A 17,747-nucleotide genomic window follows, 5' to 3' on the forward strand; every position below is an offset into this window, starting at 1 on the left:
CCCGCCCCCAGGGAAGGGCGCTCAGGGCCGTCTCCAGGGGGAAGTCACAGGGCAAAGTTTAAAGAGTCATTAGAAGCGACCCTGCTCAGAGGAGACAAAAGACATTTTACGCTAAAGTACAGCACTAGTGAAATCACAGATGTATTCATCTGTCAGGCAGGGCCAGCAAAGATGACTGAGCCAGTCAGTGTGGCTAGAACGGACAGCGGAAACCAAGGAGTGGTAGGAGAGGAGCGTCAGGGCATGAGAGGGTCAACATCTTGGAATTTACCCTGCAGAGAGGAGGGGCTACTCGAGGTGTTTCACCAGGATGGGGACACAGTCGAAGCTGCATTTTACCAGGAACAGCCTGGCGGCAGTGAGAGGGAAGTTCTGTGGGGATCAAGTCAGCAGGCAGCAGCGTGAACAGGGGGAAAACCCTTGCAGCAGCCAGGTGAGAGGTGATGGGGGCCTGTATCAGCAGTGGTAGTGGGGAGGGAAAGAAGAGAGAAATTCTAGAAACATTTGGAAAATAAAAGGAGCAGAGCTTGGTGCTGGACTGAATGAATGAGGGGGGGAAGGGGCTCTAGCCTGGGTGACCATGTTGGTGGTCCCTGCACCAACAGAGGCAGAGAACACAAGAGGTGGGGAGGGTGGCGGGGAAGATGGATGATGCATTTCACGTGAGCTGTGCTGTTCAGAAGGCACGTGGGACATCCAGACAGATAGATCTGTACGTCAGAAGCTTGAGGGAGAGAAGCCGGGGCTGGAGATGGAGATAGATGTAAGGACCAACGGGGAAAACACATGATCCAAACAAATAACATTCATTCCACAAACACCAACTGGGGATGTTTCTTGTGTGAAGCGTTGTGCTGGTAGCTGTAAGAAACATAAAGATGAATCAGACTCAGACCAGATCCGGCCATGTAGAAGCCTAGTAGAGAAGGAAAGACTCATCAAAATACTAACACGCTGGATGGCAATAGATACCACCCATGAGAGAGGCTCAGAGGACGCTTTCCTGTTGGCTCAGCCATAGCAAACCAAGAAGAAGCCATGGTCTCTGGTTGAGAGGTTGGAGAAGGTGGCCAGGTGGAGATGTCTGAGGCAAGACCTGAAAGAGAGGTCGGATTTGAACACACACACGGGGAGGGGAGTGGAGGCCACAAGGGGACGATGCCACGGCCATAGCAGGTACAGGGACACTGAAAGGGAGGCTGCAGAAAGTGGAATCTTGGGCAATAAGAATGAATAGGAAGATTGAGATCCTTCTGTTCCCAGGAAATAAAATGCACTATTTGTGCAGATGATTCTCTCAAGTGAAATAACTGTCTTTCTCCTTTTGGCTGTTCTTTCTCTGCAACCCTAGTGACCTGGGACGGTATTATCTGGGTAAGGCAGCCTTTAGCATAAATGCAGGTGAAAAAAGTCTGGATGTAGAAACAGCCCTTTGAATGTGCTCACAGTATCACACAGAAATAGTTACATGGCCCACTTCCCACTCTAACTTTTTTTTATTAGATAAAACCAGGTGAAAATGAACATCAGATCCAAGCTCGATCAAAGAGGCAAAGGAACTCACAAAGAACATGGAGAGGAGGAAGCAGGGAAGAGGAAGGCAGCTGAGTCTCCAGTGTCTCAGAGAGGACCTGCCTTCCGGATGGGAATCCAGAATCGCCTTGTCCTTGTCCCCATGCAGAGGCTGCGCTGGGAACCAGCAGGGCCCACCTGGAAGGGGAGTCTGGGAAGTGCCCGAGAAGCCCCAGTGCTGGTAGTCAACAAGGCAGAGTCCACTACCCTGTCAGGAATTTTCCTTCCTCCTAAGATATAACTGCTGTCCTGAGGACAGAGCACACAGGGCAACTGAGGCTGTCCAGTGAGGGAAAAACACAAATAAAGCCGCTGGCTTGCCTGTGCATGCCAGGAATCATTCCGCCTCTGGCTTCACATTAGTCTTTTGTAGACAGGAGGATAAATAGCCTCTTCTCAGAGCACCAAAGTTCTCCAGAGGTGATTCCAGAGCTTTCTGTGGGACATTTCCCCATACCAGATCCCCCAAACTGGAGGCTGCAGGCCCTTCCGGTGAGCTGGTCCCTCATGTGGTCCCAGCGCCACTCCATTCTGGAGCACCTCCTCCCAGCAAAGGTGGGGGCATGTCTAGAGAGGCTCCCTGGAGACTGTGCGATGCAGAGCTGGCTGAGCACAAGGGGCCTTGAGCCTGCAGTTCAGCAAAATCCCAGGATGTCTGCAGAGAGATCCCTGGGGGCCACAGGAAAGGGCTCACAGCCACCAAACTCCTTTCAATGGATCAGCACCGTGGGAAGGGATAGCTCCCTCCCAGGGCAGCACTGCTCCCATCAGCCCAACATAAGGCACAGATGCCTTTCATTTTCCCCACAGACGGTCATCTCATGCTCATAAACGGAAAAAAAGAAGAGCAGAGTTGCTGCAGGGGATAAAATAGAGGTTCTTCATATATTGCTCTGAAGTGAGTTCTAAGCAGGGATGGCAGATGTCTCACATGCCCTTCACTCTCATATTCCTGGGATGTGAGAGCAGGGTGGGGGAACTTGAAGGCCGCCTAGCCTGGGATTCTCAGGGGAGCACCCACAGCCCATCTAGTGCCCCTGGCCGGTGGCATGCCCATGGCTGGCAAAAGTGTGAAACATTTTTATTTTATTTATTTTATAAAATATTATTTTCTCTAACCTATGTTGAAATAATTAACTATCACTTCAAACCCATGATTCTGTTGGCATTTTCATCTAAGATAAGATTAAAATAAGTTCAAACTGAAAAAGACAATCAATTTAAATAAAGATATTCATATAATACTAACACAGATTGTATAAAACTTTGGCAAAAAAACCCCAAAAAAACCAAAAAAACCCCGAATCCTAAATGCCCAAGGTTTTGAAAAACATTCACTTACAGATAAGAAAATTGAGGTTCAGGAAGGTGAAGGAGCTTGCCTGAGTTTTCACAGGCTTTCGTGGGGAAAAGGACTTTAATGAATGCCTCCTGACGTCTAATTCAGTGGTCTCATCCACCATTAGGCGGCTCGTCATCTCAGCAGAGCTTTAATCACTGCTGGGGAGAGTGAGAGGGGATGCGGTCTGGATGGGTACAGCTGGGCTCTCGGCCTGCATCACTGTGCTACGGATGCTCTGAGCACAGCCTTGGCTGGACATGTGGGTGCTGCCCCATCCCAACTCCAGATGGAGTCCAAGGAAGGCGATGGTGCCCTGGAGAGGCTGGAGGCCTTCGATGCTGAGGCTGCGTGCTCAGCAGAGCACTGAGACGAGTGGGGCCGCGGACTGACACAGCCAGCTGAAAGCCTGAGGATGGTGACCTGGATGTATACACGCCATGAAACTTGGGGAACAAAGACAGAATAAATGAGAGCTGCTTTAATGTCACTGCTGGGATGCAGAGTGCTTCTGAGTTTGTTCCGTGTGGCAACTTTCCTCACTCCATAACAATGTGTCTAAGGCCCATCACTGCCAGATTCTGACATGTTCACTCATAAATCCAAACTGCATGTGTGTCTTAGTCCCAAAGCTTTCCAATGTCTTCCTCAGACAAGATATAGGAAGGGAGGAAACAAAAGGCTGAATCTTTTTAATAAACACTTGGTGTCGTCTCTCCCATAGGGATCTCATACAGCCCTTTATGCTGTCGGAGCAGCAGAACTCACCTCAAGTTCACCTTAAGCGAACTTTGGGATTGGGAGCCAGAGCCCAGAAGGTCTCAGACACTGCTCCGCGAAGCACCCGCTGCTGTCAGCCACGATCCAGTGTGTTGATAAACTGAGCGTCTGATTCATCCCAGTTGGAAGGCTACTTGACTCATCTCTGCTGCTATCCACGGATGTCAGCAGCAGTGACGGAGGTACCAGGAGAATCTTCAATGGCAGGGCAGTATCAAGAGGCTGCTGACCTCCGTGGCGAGCCCTGCGCAACGTTGAGGAGGGCTACTGACGTCAGCGCCTCACATAGGCAAGACTCTTAATGAGCTTTAGGAGGTACTTGAGGGAATCACAACTTATTTTATGAGATGAGGTCTTAAAATGCTTTGTCCACCCTCCGCCTCCTCGGCAAGGCAGAGAGCCACCACCAACTTTTAAAGCCCTTACTTGTCAGCCCCACACAAGCCAGCTTTAACGTGACATGTCTGGAAGCACAATTCTACTTCCACGCGTGCATGTACATGTGTATCAGTATTTCGCTTTAAGGGGATATTCTAACATAAACAAGCATCTCATAAAAGTCTACTGTGTGTGGCAAAGTCGAAACCAAGCAGGAGACACAGGGAAGAAAAGATGGCATGTTTGCTTATCCGCGTCCTGTTCATACTTCTTTTGTCAAGTCTGTTTTTGTTTTTGTCAACTTCTGTCTTCACTGAACCCATCAGTACCTCTTAGGAGAGGCTAATGTGAGTGCATGTCACCTGAATTTGTGAGTACCACATGCTCTGAATTGTAGCAAGAACAATGTTTATCACAGCCTCCCTTAAGTGACAATTACAACCAATCCACAGGAATCTGACAAAAACCAGAATCTATTTCCTTTTATACCACAAATAAGACCCTATCATGTCTACTAGTTAGAGTCTAGTCTCTGTTTGGGTTCTGTGGACAAAATGAGGAGAATGTACTAGATTGGGTTCAGCAAACTATGGTCTGTAGGCCAAATGTGGCCCGCTGCCTACTTTTATAAATAAAGTTTTATTGGAACACAGCCACATCCATTCATTTATATCCTGTATATGTCTACTTTGGCACTATTATGGCAAGAGTTAGGTAGTTGCAAAAGAGCTTAAGGCCTGGAAAGCTGAAAATGTTTACCATTTGGCCATTTACACATCCTTGGCCTAATTTCCTGCCATTAGCCATGCTAGGGCTCTCTCTGTGGGCTAGCTGGCTGTATCTCCTGTACCTAAATCTAGACTGTTTCCAACCAGGGCTCATGGGTGTGGGTCTGAGGTCATACTTAAGGGCAAACTTCAGGTCTGTGAGAGAATCTCAAAGCTTTAGGGAGGGGCAGAAGGCGAGAGAAGGGAGCATGATCTGATGCAAAGAAAATGGCATTAGGAATAGGGATCTCTGAATTTTTCCACCAATACTGACCCTGAACATAACCCATCATTATATGCCTTGTTTTCCCTGTATGGATATCTGGGCAGAAAAGGAATTCCCACAATGACATCATTTGGCCTGATCAAAAAATAAATAAATAAATTAGTGAAGTTCTTCCAGGAAGTCTGGAGCTGAGATTATCATCCTAAACTGTAAGACAGCTGCTAGGAAACCCTGTAAACAATGAAACAGACGTGACTTAACAATGCCCTGGATGTACACGGCCACAGCCCAGCTTTGTAATGGGCCCATTCTGTGGCCCTGATGGCCCTAATTGCCTCGGTCTTTTCTCTGAGCAAAACTCCTCTAGGACTCCTGTAAGAAGTTGCTATGATCCTACCTGCCTTCCTGGTTTCCTAAGGTACCGAGCCCCTGGGTAATACATTGCACGCAGAAATTGTTACAGCCAGCTTGCATAGTACCCCAGGAGTTTACCTAGGTAATATTTACTGGGCACCTCCCATGGGCCAGGCTTTGTAGGAAGTGCTTAATAAGAATCACCTCATGTAATCATCAAAACAGCCTTATCAGGTAAAGTCTATTATCATTCCCATTTTATAGATAAGGAAAGAGAGTTTAGAGACATTAAGCAATTTTTCCAAGGACACCAGAAAATCTAGCTCAGTGGCAGAATGAGGATTTAACTTGGTCTCTCTGATAGCAAAGCCACTACCAAAAGCTACCATAGCTAGACCACACAATTAAAGTTCTGCCCCACAGTACTTACTGTCTTCACTGGCTTCTTGACTTCTCAATGAGCTTTGCTCAAATGCAACCCCAAGAGATGCTTGCTCTTGTTGCTCAACCTAAGTCCTCATTTTTTGATGTGGCTCAGAGACTCCACCATGACGATATCTTGCCCAGTTCTCTATGTGCCTTCCTAATCTTCGTCAAGTGGAGAGTTTCTGCTGTGCTAGCTAAAAGAAGCAAATGTAGGACCTAATGAAACTTACAAGCTTCTGCACAGCAAAGGAAACCATAAGTAAAACAAGAAGACAACCTACAGAATGGGAGAAAATTTTTGCAAATGAAACCGACAAAGGCTTGATCTCCAGAATATATAAGCAGCTCATATGACTCAATAAGAAAAAAATAAACAACCCAATCCAAAAATGGGCAGAAGACCTAAACAAGCAGTTCTCCAAGGAAGACATACAAATGATCAAAAGGCACATGAAAAAATGCTCAATATCACTAATTATCAGAGAAATGCAAATCAAAACTACAATGAGGTATCACCTCACACCAGTCAGAATGGCCGTCATTCAAAAATCCACAAATGACAAATGCTGGAGAGGCTGTGGAGAAAGGGGAACCTTCCTACACTGCTGGTGGGAATGCAGTTTGGTGCAGCCACTATGGAAAACAGTGTGGAGATTCCTCAAAAGACTAGGAATAGACCTACTATATGACCCAGGAATCCCACTCCTGGGCTTGTATCCAGAAGGAACCCTAATTCAGGATGACACCTGCACCCCAATGTTCATAGCAGCACTATTTACAATAGCCAAAACATGGAAACAGCCTAAATGTCCATCAACAGATGACTGGATAAAGAAGATGTGGTATATTTATACAATGGAATACTACTCAGCCATAAAAACCGACAACATAACGCCGTTTGCAGCAACATAGATGCTCCTGGAGAATGTCATTCTAAGCGAAGTAAGCCAGAAAGAGAAAGAAAAATACCATATGAGATTGCTCATATGTGGAATCTAAAAAACAAACAAACAAACAAACAAACAAAAACAAAGCGTAAATACAGGACAGAAATAGACTCATAGACAGAGAACACAGACTTGTGGTTGCCAGGGGGGCGGAAGGTGGGAAGGGATAGACTGGGATTTCAAAATTGTAGAATAGATAAACAAGATTATACTGTATAGCACAGGGAAATATATATAAGATCTTGTAGCTCACAGTGAAAACAAAATGTGACAATGAATATATGTATGTTCATGTATAACTGAAAAATTGTGCTCTACACTGGAATTTGACACAACATTGTAAAATGATTATAAATCAATAAAAAAGTTAAAAAAAATTAAAAAATAAAATAAAAACAGTGAAAAAAAAAAAAAAAGCAAATGTACTCCACAGCCTGCAAAACTGGAGAAGCCAGCCGACCCTCACGCCACCAAGCTGTAGTCTTATAACAGAATGAAGTCTGAAGTCAGATGCAGACTTGCCTTGAATCCTGGCTCCACCTGTGTGACCTTGGGTGTGTGATTTACTTTCCCTAAGTCTCAGTGTTCACATCTGAAAAATAGGGGAATGAGTATCTGTTTCACAAAGATGCTAAGGAAATTGATTGATATTATTCATGAAAATAATCCCATGTATTGCCTGGGACATAGTGGGTGAATGGGTAGCTTCATTACTATGAATATTACCAGCTCTTGATATTGATTTAAACCCTGCAGAGATTATGACTCCCACTTTCAAAAAGATCTTCAGGGATTTGGGGAACTAAGTACTTAAAAGTAAATCGTTGGCTTCTATGTCAAGTGAGCTAAATTGCTGAACAGAATATTACATCAAGTTGTTAAAAGACATTATTATCCTTGTGAAAATTTGGCCTCTTAGCTATTTTCCTTGCTGTCTGGAGAAATGGGGGTAACTTGAGGCCTCCATAAGCTTCAGGAAAGAGAACAGAATTGTAAAGAGGAAATTAAGAATGGAACGGAATGGGGAACCACTTGGTACTCGGTTCTGCCAAAGGCCATCCTCAAATGTTAAGTATTAATAATATGACTGAGTATTCCTTGAAAGCTGAATCTTGTATTAATTTTCCATCTCCTTAGTAGTTAAAAAAATACTTGAAGCCTGACAGATATTGCTGAATGAAAGAATCAATATATAAATGAATGAATGAGTCGATGATTCTTTTAAATCAATGATAGGTCAATAATGCTTTTAAAATGCTTTTTTTAGTTTCTAAAAGTTTACTGCCAAAGTGTGAAAGTATATACAAAGAAGCCTGAGTTCATGGTTACATGACTTTCACAATTTTAGAGTTGGAAGTCCCCAACTTCCCCGCTCCCTTCTCTGCCAATAAACCCGCTGCCAGCTGTGAGGCAGCGGGGCTGAAGCCAAGGTGAGCAGGTGGGGCCAGCCGAGCTGAACAGACTCTGAGCTTTTGGGGTGAGCTGACTGGTGTAGCCACAGAAAGACAGAGCTGTATCCCACCTTGGTTGTGGGACCTGGTGCTCAGAGTTCTTGGCTTTGAAGTAACACTGGGGACACGTGTCAGAGAACTCTCAGCAACAAAAGTTGACAAACAACAAAAGCTGGTAAAAGGACCTGCAAGAGACACATCGTGGGCACTCATGATGGGCCAGGGTATGAACTGGGTGCTTCCTACTGCACAGAGTCTAGATTCTGACAATTGTCTCAACTCAGGTCCTGGCTCTGCAACCTTAGGGTTGTTTGACTTTAGGTGAGTTACTTAGCTTGTCTGGCTCTCAGTCCCTTCATCTGTAAAATGAGATAATAACAAACCCTTCCTCATGGTGTTGTGGTGAAGATAAAAAATAAGCTACTATATATTCAAAGTACGTAGATGGTTCGCACATAGTAAGCACAAAATAAGATTGTGATATGATGATTATGATTAAATCTTTTGATCCTCCTAACATCTCTACAAGTTAGATTAGTATGCCCACTCTATTGAAGAAGTAAATCAGGGACTCACAGCTTCTCAGCCTCTGCTAAAGGAAGCGGTTCCAAGCTGTGTCCAGAGCAGGAGTGGCCATTATCTGTGGCACATCGGTCAACCTGCCCATAACTATAATCAACAGAAGAAGGTTGGTTAAGGTCACATCCACCCATGGGATAATTTGCTAGGAAGGTCTCTGAACAAACAGGAACTATGGAAGCCAGTGGGGTCCATCTGCTTGTTTCCCTGAGTTAGAATGAAGGGGTGGGGGGAAGTAGGAAACCTGGTAGCCACAGGAACAAAGTTGGAAACCCTGCAAAGCTGAGCAGTCAGGCGGGATCATAAATGAAGTGACTGGATGAGTAAATGGATAGTACAAACGTTTTATAAAAGCATCCTTGTGGGGTAACATTTACAGAGCAGACGGGACAAAGTAGCTCATTCGCGACACAAGGAACCATAGAAACAGCTGCAAACACCAAACCACATAGCGCTGAGGGGCAGACGGCGGGCCTGGATTCGAGACAACCCGCCAGTTCCAGGCTTCCTGAAATTCCTTGTGGACTTCTTTAAATCAGAAGATTCCTGTCTCCCTTGTCTCCACGTGAGCTTCTATAGTAAAACTCCATTATAGAGAAGGCCTGGGTAGACCTTCATTCTTTAAACGGCCTAACCAATGCATTCACTTCACACGAGGTAATGAAGCTTTCCAAAAGGACAGCAGATTACCTGAAGTGGTAAAGCCAGGATCTGAAGCCCACCTTCCGACTAAACACAGCATTTCTTTCCACTGAACCCCAGTTCTTACTCTGCAGGGATAGGGGAGGGCAGCAAGCAAGCTCAGATAGCTGATCAACTGAAAATGGATTCACATGTACCTGCACCTAATGCATCTTGACAAGAGAGGCACAGACAAATCATGGTGCCAGGCGGGGGAGGTCTGCAAGCCAACGTTCCCTTGGCACTTGGAATAGCCCTGAAATGGACCCTGGCATCTCTTGCCTTTTGCACATCAGTCTGTCAGAGAAAACCCAAAAGCAAAGGGGTTTTGTTTTTAGGGACCTTGCTCTCTTAGGAACCACCCACCATTTTCCAATTAGGAGGCCAAGAACACAATGATGGCTTTGGCAGCTGAGCAGTGACCAGTCAGTCAGTCCAGCCCTGTGACGGATGGCTTAATTGCCAGAAAAGTTCCTTGGACTCAGTCAGGACCTGTTTTTTGTACCTTCCAATTCATTACTCAGGTTCTGTCTTTTGTGATAACACAAGACCTGTCTAAACGCCTCCATTTGTTTTTCAAAGATCAGAAGGACTAGCCCTGATAAGTTAGGGAATCCTCACTTCAGCTAAACAAATAATAATATTAATTGACAAAAAAGATGCAAAAGTGACTCTGATGAATGAATTTGCTAATGAAGTTTTTGTAACAGGTTTGTTGAAGAAAAAAGGTGCTGACAGAAAAACCATCCAGCCCGCTCTCCTAGGCCCATGCACACTTAACAAGCACCTGATAAGTCTTGGTGGCACCTAGCAACGACCATGCTTGGAACTGCTCCTCTCTGCCCCAGAAGTGACTGAGCTTTAGGAACGAAATGGAGGCAGCTTCAAGCAAAGTCATACGTGACGCTTAGGCCGCTGAACTGAACTTGAGCAAAGATGTTCAAGTAAGAGCAAGCATGGGTCCTCCGGCACAAAGTTGTCTGCAGCCCTGGAAATGCATTCCCAGAGGCCCCCACGGGGTGGTCCGCAGGCTTTGTACCAACTCAGTCCCAAGTATTTCTTCCCCAGAATGGAACGCCCTTAATCTTGCTTCTACATTGTTTTTATTGGAAGAAAACTATGTGTCTTGGGCTCACCGGGGGCTCCCAGAAACGAGGAGCCTGGGGACACCTGAAAAGCCAGCAGTCGAAGGTCACAGGAACCTGCAGACGCTGGCTAATGGGTTCCACCCAGCCGGGGCTAGTGGTCCTGAGCATCGCCCAGGTCTGATCAATGGGTTCTCTTCACAAAATTCTCAGGGCAGATAAACATACACTCAAAGATGATTTTTTTCTTCAATTGTGAATTATGCCTAAGAAGGCAGAACTATGAAAAACAGTACCCACCAGCTGAGTTATCATATATATATCATGTATATATATAACTGAAGCATTTTTGAAAGGCTGCTTGCTGTGAAAAATATATTTAACTAACCCATATGCATACAGGAAATCTATTAACACTGCCATCTTTAATTACAAAATGAAATATGTAGTTAATACATTAAAATTCTATTATGCACCATTAACTCCTTCTGCATACTTTAAGAAGAAAAATGTAGAACACATAGCAAATGAGCAAAAAGTACAATATGGAAATCTAAATCCATACAGAGTCTGATCCAACTATCTAATGTAAAGTCATAGTAAAACCTGATCTTCAATGGAGTAAACACTTTGCTTATAAATAAAGAATTGCTTGACTTCTGGTATAAACTCACATATCAATTTTCATTTGATGATTTTGCTTTCACTTGTTCAAAAGTTTGCAAAAGAGTATCCTTGTGTACTTTCGTAGTTTTAAACATCAGTCATCTGGCAAAATTTGAAATAAATCTCTTCAGCCAAGTTTGAATCATGCAGGAGGTTAAAACACATTGTTTGACCCTCAAAGCAATAATATAAGATTTCAGAAGGGAAATCCAATTATTCTATGTAAGGAAGAAATAGTACCACTTTGGAAAAAGTAATTCAAAAATTTTGGGATGTGATTGAAAAGTAAGGGAAGCAGAAGGGTTTTCAAAGTTTTAAATTGCCAAGTTCCTAGCTGAGGTATTGGTTTTCTATAAGCCCACGATGTTTGCTGATAGTATGTTTATACTGGGCACAGTGTGAAAGAGAATTTACCAATTGTCATCCATACAATGTCAAAAGGATACAAAAAAAAAAATGGTTTTCCTTTGCATCTCATTCTCTCATGACTTAGATTTTGCGTGTAAAACAAAACCCAGTAAAAGTGAAATATAAAAATAAACAGCAGGCTCTGCCTTGAGGCAATATGAATGAGAAAAGTGTAAATACAAAATGAAAGAAATGCAAACTTTAAGGTTTTCACAGAACCATTAATTCTCTCCGCACATACTGGAAATATTTAGGATTATCAGTTAAGCTTTTAAATAGACATTTTCTTCACAAGAGAAAAGGTTGGGTCTAGTCACGTTTTGATAATAACTTTAACTTTTCTCTGTTTGAATTATGCTATTCGGATCCAACTAAAAACCGCGTCAGTATTGATCATTACAGTTAATGAAAAATAGCCCTGCGATTGTTATTTTGTAACTTACAGGGGTTTGGGTAGTAAGGTTTCATTTAAGTGCATTTTGCAGCCCAACAAAGGATTTTGCTGACGTCTACGTTTACAATGCTGTCGCTCCAGATGCCTCAAACGGCTGCCTACTTCACTTCCAAAGGATATGGCATGAAGTGTATCAGACAGTGTCTACCAATCTCTGAGTCTCTTAAGAAGAAACCATCAGAGACTCTCGGAACGACATCTTCAAACAGGATACCCTCAGGCGTGATTTCTAAGCTGAGGGCAGATACACAACTCCAGTCTTTGAAACCATTTCTAGAATAGAATGTTAAGGACGGAGAGGCAGTGTATGAGGGTGTAGGGAATCAGAACGGAGGAAGGCGGGGTGGCAAGAGGGGCTGGGGGAGACTCCACTGACCACGCCGTCTTTGACAAGGATGTGGGGAGAGTACTTATATCTTCAGTTCACCTCGGGGGTCCCTGCTCTCCTGCAGAAATCAAAGGCTTTGCTGAATTTTGCATGGAGATATGGGCCCAACCACATCCAGAGATCCAACCAGAGACAAATCAAGGCTGGCCCACCCTTACCCTTTGCCCAAACCCTTTTAACCTCTGCCCTTTCCAGCTTAGTTGAAAATAACATAGGATAACATAAAGTAAAGCAGAAGGAATAATCTCTTCCATTTTTTTTGGAAAACTGACTGTCACTGTCGGTCTGGCTAACCGGCAGTGTAGGAAGGAAAGAGCTCAGAGAGTCCCAGGTTTAAGGCTGATGTGTTCTCATTCCAGGTCAGTGTCCCCTGTCCATTAATTCCTGCCCGGTGAGGGAGGTCTCAAAAAACATTAGCAATGGAGGGCTTTTCATAGGGGTCATTATATTTTAAGGATATTGTCTTTTCCTCAAATTCTTTGGCATTCTTGATCAGCCATGCACCCCCCACAAACACGTGGACGCATACACATGTGCGCGTGTGCACACACACACTTATCTAGAGAATCTCAATTAACCTGTAAACCTGACGCATAGCCGTCTCAATCACCTGCTCGCTCTCCGGCATATCTGGACACTGAGGTTTACCGTTTGCCATTCAAGGACTCTTTTCTGGACCACATAGGCCACTGAAGATATGATGGAGGACCAGGACAAGCTTTGGACTGTTTTTCCACAGATCCTCACAACACTCCCCCAACCCCGACTAAACATACCTTCTGACACCTCACCTGTCTTAACCTCTGGTTTCCAGGGTCTTCCCTTCAGACACAATCACACCCAACATTAGTTCTTGGGGCTCTCTACTCTTCTCTTCACCCTAAACATTTCCGTGATACTGGTTCTTTGAAATGGCCTTGAACCAAAAGAAACGGAATGAAAACCATGCATGGCAAAGGCCGCTTCCTACACTGATGGGAGGATGTGGACGGCTGGTGGGAAGTCCAGCCTTGTGCCCTTCTTTTCAATCAGACTACATTACAAATATGAAGACAATGTGGCTTCTACATCTGTCACCCCAGTCAGCGCCAGGGCTGATTGGGCCAATCTGCCTGATCTCACCACAATCTGGAAACTACAAGCCACACTGAGGAAGACAAAGCTTCCCTGAGAGCGGAAACACTGGTCTTTGATTAAGGATGCGCGTGCACTCTAACCCCCACGTCATAAACCTGTTACTTTGTAAATGTGAGACACAGTCATCTCATTTACCTGCTCGCTCTCTGGCGTAGCTGGACACTGAGGTTTACCATTTGCCTTTCAATGACTCTTTTCTCCACCACATGGTTTAAACAGAGTGGAGTAGTATGTATATGCAGGTAACCTTCCAAGTCAGTTATTCATGGGGACACTGGCTGAAGGAGAAATAGAAGGCTTACATTCTGAGATTTTATCAGAGATTTGATGGGGATATTTTCCATGCCAAATAGTCAGATAATAGAAATTTTAACGAATCTAAAATGTGCTCAGTTATCCCCAATCTAATATGCAAAACTGAACAGCACATAGTGACGGTATTCAGAGTAATAGATTAATTAACATTTGGACCAAGACTTCATTTGGTTCTCTTTTGCGTTTCCTAAGAGTGAAAGAACCCAACTCCTCCCACACATATGGCCCGCAGATAATCAGTCAGGTCTCATCCTGCTTTCAGGCTACCCTAGGAGCAGAGGATGTACTGATTTTACTAATAAAAATACAAAGTGAACCAGGTATTTTCTGTCTCTCCTGGGAAATGAGTTCATTTACTTCACAAATAATTAAGCACCAACTATGTGAATTGTTATTTTAGGTGTTGAAAGTATGCCAATGAACCAAACACCACCAAACAAAACCCCTGCCTGCCATTGTAGCATTTACTTTCCAGTGAGATTCTAAAACACAAGTTCCTAGAATTTTAGGAAAAATCTTCTAATTTTCTTGAGGCCTCAAATTTCCAAGTAAGAGAAGGGATGCTGATGGTGAGATTTCTGAGCTCTCTAGAGGGAGAGGCAAGTATCTACTGGCATGTCTTTTATTGTAAGAGGAGAGAAAGTTAGGACTGACTTTCTCCCAACTGGGAGAAGAGAGAAGAGGACTTGGTAGCAGCAACATCTTGGCAATTCAGTCATTCAGCAAACATTTTTGGAGAAACTATTGTAAGATATTCGGATCCAGTTGAATAATTCTTTCTAAGACAATCCACTACCCCCATCTGATACTGTCTCTGGTTTGTAAAAGTGACTCCATGTGTAAGCGTGTTCCTAGAGAGAACATTCAGGTAATGGTGTTGTAGGAGTAACTGCAACTTTTATGTACATCACAGGGGGAGTACTTGTTAACCAGATCAATATCAGATCATGGTGTTGGGTCCAATGGAGCTATGTCTGAGGCACCAAGACCCTTAGTGTCAAGGTAACAGAAGCCACGGCCTGAGAGGCTGAGGTGGTGCTGCTCTTACCATGACTGAGATGTGGAGGATCCTCAGCTCCTCTTCTGCTGACTCATGCTGGGGTTCTTCTGTCGGGTCTTGTCCAGGGAGGCTTGGGGCGCCATCTTGGTGGTGGATGTGAAAAAGCAAAGTGCCATTCTCCAGCCACTGCTGCCTCCAGCGCACCAGAGGGATGTCCTCCGTGTTCCCTGAGATCTCTAGAGGACGAATACCAAAGGCACGGATCAGAATTCCAGCTGGACCTGTCTGAACCTTCTCTTTCATCTCCTTCCTAGACATTGGTACCGATTAGCCAGTGTCAGCTGAAGACAACAAAAGGTTTCTAGTTATAGTTAGGTTAGGTTTCCTGCTGCTCTGAATCTCAAGGAAGGGAAGAGGCCCTGAGAAGAAGAGAATTATCCCCCCCATAGGTCTTTGCACCCTAAACTAATGGCCTGGGCTCTCACCCATTGAGAAAAACCCAAAGGTGAAGATTCCAGTTCTTCCCCATATTTCTATGATCAATAGCATCCTTTACTCAGCACAGTTTGAATACCCTGATAACCCCCTGAGGTAAATAGAAGGTTGTTTGCCTCTTGTAAATTTGAAAGTGCGAGTTCCCTAGCAATTACTCCGAGACACCAGTGCATCTACCAAGGAGAGAGTTGGTAATTACTGTGCAGAGAACTGGCACTTACAGAAGAGTCCTGGGAGGTTACTGCAGAGCAGCTGGAGCTAAAACCACACTCATTGGCTGCATAGTCCACTGGAGATGTCTGGTTCTTGCTGTGGCAGGTAAAGCAATGTTTTAGTTCCCTCTCATTTTTCCCTTCATTTCTGCAGAGCAAAGGTGGTGTACGTGGAGAGGGCAGTGAAGAAGTGGGCCCTTATCACAGACACAAGCACTCACCTGCCCTCAAAGCTCTAGACCCAAACACCGAACTATCATCAACAGATGAATAACAGCATACCAAAACCTACTATGCCTTTTGTAGTGCAGGTGCTAAGTGTTGCAGAAGTACCCCTTTCTCTGATATTCCTAAGCAGCATCTTATCAAAGATTTGAGACATCCCACAATAGAAAGAACCTAATTAACCCAGCTTTCTCGAGGTTCATTTGGCCCTAAAAATCATTTTTTCCTTAACTATTATTATTATCATCCTCTGCTGAACATACTTTGGCAAAGCACTGCTTTATAAAATTTCATTATTTTGAAAGACCTGGCTTCTTCTCCCGAAATTTATCACCTTTGACAAAAAAAAAAAAAATCAATCTACATAAAAAAGATTTAGTAAGACACATTTAGAATAGTATTCTCATCAAGTACTACAATCGTAAAGAGGAAAGCAATTTTAAATATTTATGGAGTTTATAAATATCTTTCACTCTTTGTGGGAGGGTACAAATGATGTTCTACTGTATTTATTTACTTATATGTGTTTTCATTAGTTTATTTAACAGGCATACATTGGGCATGTGTTACGTATGTGCCAGGCACCATTGTAGGCACTAAGAGACAAATCTCAATGAAGCCCTCAACGGGTTCTCCAAAGCGATGCACTGCTGAATGAATATGGCAAATGTTACACCACATGCATGACAAAGTTTTGTGGGGACACAGAAGAAGGAAAGAGTAATCATGCCTGGGTAGAGGGTGGAAGACAGACGGGGGAAAGTACCCTTCCCAGAAGATGATGCTACAGGTGTTGAGCCTTTAAGTGTGAGTGGACTTCCTTTTAATAGGTGGGGAAGTGGGGAAAGGACATTCAGACACTGATGGGAGAATGAGGAGGAGGAGGAGAGGGAGGAGGAAGAATACTGGCTGGTCCTCTAGGCAAAGGTCAGTGAGAAGGATTTATGGGAGCCACCAGTCATCAGCCTGTCCCTAAAAGACACTGCTGTGATTCCCTGTCTCATCCTACCATCCTACAGACCAGGCAGGGGAATAGACGTAGGAGTGTGAGGGAGGATGAGGGCGCAGCAAAAACAAGATGCTAAGAGTTCCCACATTCTTAGCCTCCTCCCTAACTGCCTGAAAGACTCAGTCATCCTGTCCTGTTGGGCTGGTAAGCTCTCCGTGCTCGGGAAGTGACCCGCACAAGCATCCAGGAAGCTGCAGTGGGCAGAGGCTGTGAGAATGGAAGGGCCCCAGCAGCCCGGTCCTGGTTTTCCAGGCACAGCTCCATTTGGTAAATGAGGCAGTGACACAGGCTTCCCAAGTTCACCTTTCCTCTAAGGAGCCCTTCCAGATTTCCAGGTGAACAGAAACCCTGGGGCGCACCTCCAAAGATGCCTGCTTAGACCGGCTGCAGCCATGTGATGCTTCAGCACACGTCACCTGATCACAAACCCTACTCACAGCACGCCACCTTCCTCACCATGCTTCAAGCCTTCACATCAAAGCACCAGGAAGACTCCTCCTGGGAAACACACCTTTCTCTCCCAAGTCTGCCACTGCAGTAGAAACCAAATTCCATCTCCTTTTCAGCACAGACATAAAAATCACAAGCAGCAGCAGCTCCTACTGGAGGACCTAACGGCATAATTAAATCACCCAGAGCAACATCCAGTCTCTAGCCCACACCTGCTCTAACCCACCCTGGGATTTATTCCACATGTGCTGGCTGCCACTTTGGCCCTTTCTGTAACTATTCGAGAGGAATCCAGCACCTCCTACCTCTGAAGCACTTAACAGACTGGCTTTTTATTTCCCAGGAGATCCTCGTCAAATAGGTCAGACTCATTACCTCTGTTTTAACGGTGGAAGCAGAAACA

General features: G+C 44.5%; 1 protein-coding gene across 2 annotated transcripts in view; it reads right to left on the minus strand.

Moving 5' to 3' along the window:
• Positions 1 to 17,747, minus strand: part of ASTN1 (astrotactin 1) — a 293,056-nt gene that overhangs the window by 173,806 nt on the left and 101,503 nt on the right. For both annotated transcript variants that reach the window (XM_031435723.2, XM_031435722.2), the window contains exon 2: positions 15,002 to 15,189. In XM_031435723.2, the coding sequence (XP_031291583.2) occupies positions 15,002 to 15,189 (188 nt within the window). The remainder of the gene's footprint in view (positions 1 to 15,001; positions 15,190 to 17,747) is intronic.

This window comes from Camelus dromedarius, chromosome 23, assembly GCF_036321535.1.
Source record: "Camelus dromedarius isolate mCamDro1 chromosome 23, mCamDro1.pat, whole genome shotgun sequence".
In the NCBI taxonomy this organism is placed as follows: Eukaryota; Metazoa; Chordata; class Mammalia; order Artiodactyla; family Camelidae; genus Camelus; species Camelus dromedarius.